Source organism: Raphanus sativus, unplaced genomic scaffold, assembly GCF_000801105.2.
Source record: "Raphanus sativus cultivar WK10039 unplaced genomic scaffold, ASM80110v3 Scaffold3436, whole genome shotgun sequence".
In the NCBI taxonomy this organism is placed as follows: domain Eukaryota; kingdom Viridiplantae; phylum Streptophyta; class Magnoliopsida; order Brassicales; family Brassicaceae; genus Raphanus; species Raphanus sativus.
The window spans coordinates 3,874-10,963 of record NW_026618742.1 but is presented as its reverse complement, the minus strand read 5'-3'; the positions used below and the strand labels follow the sequence as shown (position 1 = coordinate 10,963).

The 7,090-nt window shown below is 35.8% G+C and overlaps 1 protein-coding gene across 1 annotated transcript; it reads left to right on the top strand.

The window, feature by feature from the left end:
* Nucleotides 1-371: 371 nt before the first annotated feature.
* On the top strand, nt 372-6,310 carry LOC130506584 (uncharacterized). The gene is made up of 12 exons (XM_057001263.1): nt 372-642; nt 737-805; nt 889-1,092; nt 1,181-1,357; nt 1,464-1,902; nt 1,981-2,924; nt 3,017-3,371; nt 3,414-3,614; nt 3,703-4,358; nt 4,442-5,518; nt 5,605-6,090; nt 6,297-6,310. The coding sequence occupies exons 1-12, from the start codon at nt 372-374 to the stop codon at nt 6,308-6,310; spliced, it is 4,893 nt and encodes a 1,630-aa protein (XP_056857243.1).
* The last annotated feature ends 780 nt before the right edge of the window (nt 6,311-7,090 follow it).

Sequence of the window (7,090 nt, the reverse complement as noted above, 5' to 3'; positions counted from 1 at the left end):
ATATTGCAGAAGTTGGTCGTAGACTGGTCCTTAAGACAACCTTCTCATCCATCTCTTTGATTATATTAAATTCTGTGTTTGCTTATTCAGCGTAAAATATAAAAATGAGAAAAAATTGTATTAGTTTTTCAAATAAGGTATGAATCAATAAATTATATCGATAAATAATGGAAACTGTATCACAAAAACCTAGATTTCAGCAATAATCACAACCATTTCACTATATTTAAGGTAACTATATATTTTTCCTCAATAAATTTTTTTCCCTAAATCAAAAGATTAGAGATTACCTGGTAATCTGTCATTTTTTTCGCCACATATCTCCTTCTTCTCCTTATTGCTCAACGTTTTCTTCTGCATCATTGTCTAAGATGTCTAAACGGAAAAAAATTGACGACGGAATAAGCATTGGCACTCCCACCATCTCCACAACACCGATCAGAGAATTGCAGCGCGACTGTCCTGTGGATTACAATATACAGAATAACATTGAGTTTAAGGATGTTCCACTCAGTTCTATATATTACAGACTGTTTGAAACAATTGAAAACAACAAAGTTCCACTCAATACAACTTCACCATATCAACAAATAAGTATGCTTTCACCACAAACTCCTAGAAACAAAAGAAGATGTCTCCTTGGTAAGTATTTCTCATAACAAATAAATCTTTTTATATAAAATGTTAAGTCAACCTACTTTAAATAAAAATGTGTTCAATGTGTAAATCTTTGCAGGTTTGGATTCGTGGAAAGACCAGGTAGAAGACACACCAATGCCGACCAGTTGTTTAACCTCATTAGCAAGTAAAATTTACACACAGAGCATATTAATTTCGTAAGTTTGTTCATTTCTTATTGGGTGCATTCTTAATGTTTTCTTTTTACAGAGGATTTACATCAGAAGAGCTTAAAATCTATCAAATCTAAGGCGCTTCCTCCACGCAGAAAATCACCTTCTGTACTTAAAGACATAACTAATATAGTCCATTTGCGTAAAACAAACTCACATTCACCATCAAAGAGTGCATTTGATGCATCAACTCATAGCATGGGCGAAGAAGATGAGATTGTTGGAAATGATTTGTTTGGAGGTACCATTTCTCTTTTTATTTTAGACATGTGGAATTAGATTTTTTAAATTTATAACATTATAAATTTTTGTAAATCTTCATTTCGCAGATCACCAACAGGTTTTTGAATGTAGTTCGCCAGAGAACACTGATACAGAAGATGATGAATCCGACTTGGATGATTCAATGGATTCAGAAGGAAATGTTGTGCTACGTAATGTTACAACGGATTATGGTCGTGTTGGGAAATTACCTAAACCTACTAAGATCAATTTGAAAGACACTGGTAAAGCATCACAATTGATTTATCAAGACTCCACAAGTACTTTACTAATTTTTTAAAAATTGTTATTCATAGTGTTTGTGACACTGAAAATGTATGTTACTTGCAGATTATATAGATGAGGGTGATCCTGACTATAATTGTTCTCATTGTGGTGCTATCATGTGGTATGGAGAAAGGCTAAATAAGCGTCGAACTGCAAAGAGTCCAACCTTTTCATTATGTTGTATGCAAGGACAAGTGCAGTTGCCTTTACTGAAGGAACCACCAGCAGTACTAAAGAAGCTTTTGGAAGGGGATGATCCACGAAGCCGACATTTCCAGAAACATATAAGACCTTATAATATGGTTTTTTCATTCACTTCTCTTGGTGGAACAATAGTGAGGGGGTTGAAAAAGGGTAGAGGACCTGATATGTTCCAATTACAAGGAGAAAACTACCACTTAATAGGCAATTTAACTCCACCAGATGGAAGAGAAGCGAAGTTTGGGCAACTATACATAGTTGACACAGAGAATGAAGTAGAAAACAGAGCTAAATGTTTAAGGTATTGTGGAGTTCATTTTAGTTTTACTTTCAAAACTAATCAGGGACCTAAATAATATCTTTGTTTCACTTTTTTCAGCTCTGGAAAGCAGAACATTGAGGTCAAGAAAAAAGATAATCTCAGGAATGATATTATTGATGTTTTGATGAAGATGTTAAATGAAGTTAATCCATATGTCAAGCAGTATAGATCAGCAAGAGATCGTTTTAACACTAATCCTGAAGATTCTTTTCATATGAGGATTGTTAGTGAGAGGCTAAAGGATGGAAGGACATATAACACCCCCACGGCTGGAGAAGTTGCTGCCCTTATTCCTGGAGATTTTAGTCTTGATATGGACAGACGGGATATTGTTCTACAAAAAAAGTCAGGGAAACTGCTGAGAATAAGTGAGATCCATGCTTCCTACCTTGCACTTCAATATCCCCTATTGTTTACCTATGGTGAGGATGGATTCAGACTCGGTATTAAGAAGGGAGCAACCAAAATTACCAAAAAACAGAAGAAGCCTAACATAAGTATGCGGCAATACTTTGCTTTTCGCCTGCATGAACGTAAGAATGAGTCTCATTCCCTTCTACATTCTAGAAGATTGTTTCAGCAGTTTGTGGTCGATGCCTTCACAACCATTGAGTCTAACCGCCTCAGATATCTACGGCAGAACCAGCCATCTTTGCGATCTGACAGTTACGACTCCATTAAAGAGTCTGAGAATGCAGGCAAGGTTGATATGAATGACCAAGGATCTGAGTTTACCCTACCAGCTTCTTACGTGGGGAGTCCTAGATATATGAAGAACATGTACTTAGATGCTATGGCGATTTGTAAGCATTTTGGATTTCCAGACTATTTCATCACTTTTACATGTAATCCAAAATGGCCGGAGATCACTAGATATGTTAAAGCGAGGAAGCTGAAGGCAGAAGATAGATCAGATATTGTCTGTAGGATTTTCAAGATGAAGCTTGATTCATTGATGGATACTTTAACCAAGAAGAAAATTTTGGGAGAAACATCTTCATGTAAGTGATCGGCGTTTTGATTATGATTTTTCCAGATCTATATTTCTTTGAAGTAATGATGTTCTAATTATTTTTTTTATTGATTGAAACAGCTATGTACACTATTGAGTTCCAGAAGCGTGGTTTACCACATGCTCACATTCTCTTATTCATGAAAAAGACTAAGCCTACCACAACAGATGACATTGACAACATAATTTCTGCAGAGATTCCTAATAAGAAGGAAGAACCTGAGCTTTACGAGGTCATTAAGGACATGATGATTCATGGTCCTTGTGGAGCAGCGAATAAGTATTCACCATGTATGGAGAATGGGAGATGCTCTAAGTCCTATCCTAAATCATTTGTTGAGAACACCTTTGTTAATAAAGAAGGATTTCCGGTTTACAGAAGGCGTCAACAGTCCGACAACTTTGTTCTGAAAAATGGGGTGAAATGCGACAATCGGTATGTTATTCCTTATAACCGGAAATTATCTCTTCTTTACAGAGCTCATATTAACGTGGAGTGGTGCAACCAATCCGGCTCTATAAAGTACTTATTCAAGTACATTAACAAAGGTCAAGATCGGGTTACAGTTGCCGTTGAACCACCAGAACACATTGTTGCAAATGAGCTAGGAGATGTCGAGATTACTAAGGAAAAGCTTGACAAGAAAAGGGATGAACTCAAAGAATTCTTTGATTGCAGGTATTAAACTGTTACGATTTAATTAGAAAGAAAGTTATATTGGACGTGCAATTTTGATAATTATTTTGTCTTTTTTTTTGGCTAACAGATACGTCTCTACATGTGAAGGAAACTGGAGAATATTCAAATTCCCTATTCACTATCGATCAACTGCAGTAGAGAAGCTTAGTTTTCATCTCCCCGGAAAACAACTTATTACTTACAAAGGAAAAGATAAACTGATAGCAGTTGTGAGCAGGAAGCTTATTGAGAATACAATGTTTCTAGCTTGGTTTGAGTTGAACAAAATCGACTCCTTTGCTAGAACATTGACATTTGCTCAGATTCCTAACTTCTATACTTACGATAAAAGTAAAAAGAAGTTCAAGAGGCGTAAGAGAGGTTTTAAGCTAGGGAGGATTAATTATGCTCCACGTAACCAGGAAGATGCTTACTTCTTGCGTGTGCTGTTGAACGTTGTCCGAGGACCGACCAGTTATGAGGACATCAAAACTTATGAAGGTGTTCTATATCCGAGCTACAAGGAAGCATGTTATGCCCGTGGGTTATTAGATGATGACCAAGAGTACATTGATGATATAATGAGAAGAGCTTATGACAGTACAGCAAGTGAGCTACGTAAAGTATTTGTTATGATGCTTATGAGTAACACTTTATCTTCCCCAGAGGTAGTCTGGGAAAGCACTTGGGAGGTATTGTCTGAAGATATTGAACACTATAGGAGGAAATATTTCAATCGACCAGGTTAGTAATTTATTTTATGATGTGCAATATTCGATTTGTGCTCATTTTTTTTATTTATTTTGACGATTTTTTTTTCCTTAAAGGTCTACAGCTGAGTGATGATGACAAGAAAAGGTTTGCTTTATTAGAGATAGAATCACTATTGAGGCGCAGTGGTACTTCATTGGCAAGATTTAACAGTATGCCTAAATTACCAAAGAGAAGTAGTCGTGATTCTAATGTCTTGGCAGTGGACGAACTGAGCTACTGTCGTTCTTCTTTGTTGGAAACTCTTGAAAGAGATATTCCAAAGATGACTTTGGAGCAAAGGGAAATATATGACCAGATTCTTGGAGCTGTTAGTAAAGCTGATGGTGGAATGTTTTTTGTGAGTGGTTTTGGTGGAACTGGTAAAACTTTCCTTTGGAAATTACTTTCTGCATCTATCAGGTCTAGAGGAGAGATTGTTCTAAATGTGGCTTCGAGTGGCATCGCATCTTTGTTGTTGCAAGGCGGTCGAACAGCTCATTCCAGATTTGGTATTCCACTCAGTCCAGACGATTTTTCTAGGTGTACGATGAGACATGGAACAGACCAATCTAATTTAGTGAAAGCATCATCACTGATTATCTGGGATGAAGCTCCAATGATGAGCAAACATTGTTTTGAGGCTTTGGATAGAACATTATCTGATATTCTTGGGAAGCATGACACACAACCATTTGGTGGAAAGGTAATTGTTTTTGGAGGTGATTTTAGACAAGTCTTGCCTGTTATTAATGGAGCTGGTAGAGCTGAGATTGTGTTGGCTGCATTGAACTCATCCTATCTTTGGAACCACTGCAAAGTTCTTAAGCTCACCCAAAATATGCGATTGCACAAAGGCGGATTGTCAATTGAAGATGCAACCGAGCTCAAGGAGTTTTCGGAGTGGATATTAAAAGTTGGTGATGGTACACTTAATGAACCTAATGATGGTGTTGCAGAGATTGAAATCCCAGAAGAATTTTTGATAACTGACTTCAATGATCCTATAGAAGCTATCAGCTCAGCTATTTATGGTGATTCAAGCTCATTGCATGAAAACAAAGAGGCTAAATTCTTTCAAGAGAGAGCTATCCTTTGTCCAACTAACGAGGATGTTCATACAGTTAATGAATATATGTTGGATAAGCTACAAGGTAAAATTTTATCGCCATTAAGAACTAAAAGTGATGCCTACTTTATGTTTGTTTCTTTCTCTCCTAATATATGTTTTCTGTTTCAGGTGAAGAAAAAATTTACACAAGTGCTGATAGCATTTGTCCTTCTGATACGAGTTCTGTAAACGACGAAGCTCTTTCTCCTGATTTTCTAAACACGATTAAGGTGCCTGGTTTACCAAATCATTGTCTTAGACTAAAGGTTGGATGTCCTGTTATGATACTGAGAAACATAGCGCCTACTGATGGTTTAATGAATGGGACAAGACTTCAGATCACTGAGCTCATGGATTTTATGGTTCGAGCAAGGATTCTTACAGGAGAAAGCGTTGGAAAAATTATTGATATTCCTAGATTGTTGATAACTCCATCAGACACCAGGTTGCCTTTTAAAATGAGGAGGAGGCAACTGCCTCTTGCTCTGGCATTTGCGATGACAATCAACAAAAGCCAAGGGCAATCGCTTTCTCAAGTATGTCTCTACCTACCTAGACCAGTCTTCTCACATGGGCAGCTATATGTTGCTGTTTCTAGGGTGACTTCCAAAAAAGGTTTAAAGATTTTGATTTTAGACAAAGATGGCAAACCTCAGAAAAAAACTACAAATGTTGTTTTCAAACAAATATTCACCAACCTTTAAATGTTGACTTCATAAGGTAAATTTTTTTTATTAAGTTTATCTATGTTATTCAGATTTTGTTGAAGATTCATCAAAGAATAATAATTTTGAGTGCATTTATTCTTTTGTTTTTTGCAGATTTCAGTTGTTGACATTTTATCTCGGGTGGAAGTGTGCTTGCTGGTTCAGAAATTTTTTCTAAACTAAAATATTATTTGGATCTAGATTGTTATTCTTTATCTTTCTACAAACCTACCTATTCTACTACAGTTTATAACATAAACGATTTTTATTGGTTCTTATCTAAGACTATAAGTAACATAGAATGCAAGTAACCTCAAACTATTATCAAGATCTAAAACTAATGCAAGTACGAAATCAATATCAAACTGTTAATATCGCAGTGTTTCGCAGGAACTATTTCTAGACTATCTTAAATTCGAAACACCTAACAAATTAGTGTGAGTAGATACGTGATTACTAACCATTTTATAAGTCTGGTGTCACGTGAAGGTCTTATTCTTCTTATGCAGCTTCTTTCTCATATCCTTCTGTTACTCCGCAGACACTCAATTTTTTTCCACTCCCTTTTGCTGTCTTCTTATGCCGTTGAATTCCCTCAATCATTGGAGAACATCCAAGATCATGTAATATATAAAAAATAATTAGAGAATGACAGTATGATTGTATAAAATATTTAAAAAAAGTTCTCCAATGATCAACATTTGTTGGATCTAGACTAAAATTTAATCCTTTAAGATTGTTATTCTTTATCTTTCGTCAAACCTACCAATTCTACTACAGTTTATAACAGAAACTATTCTTATCTAACACTACCAGTAACATCAAATGCAAGTAACATCAAACTATTATCATAGTTTAACTAATGCAAGTACAATTGGTATCAAACTTTAACTTAAGGCAGTGTTTCT

Excerpts from the sequence above, each read along its gene's own strand:
- LOC130506584 (XM_057001263.1), top strand. The coding sequence starts at position 372 with ATGTCTAAACGGAAAAAAATTGACGACGGAATAAGCATTGGCACTCCC. Across the intron at positions 1,093-1,180 it reads TGGAAATGATTTGTTTGGAG|ATCACCAACAGGTTTTTGAA; the intron begins GTACCATTTCTC and ends TTCATTTCGCAG. Across the intron at positions 4,359-4,441 it reads GAAATATTTCAATCGACCAG|GTCTACAGCTGAGTGATGAT; the intron begins GTTAGTAATTTA and ends TTTTCCTTAAAG.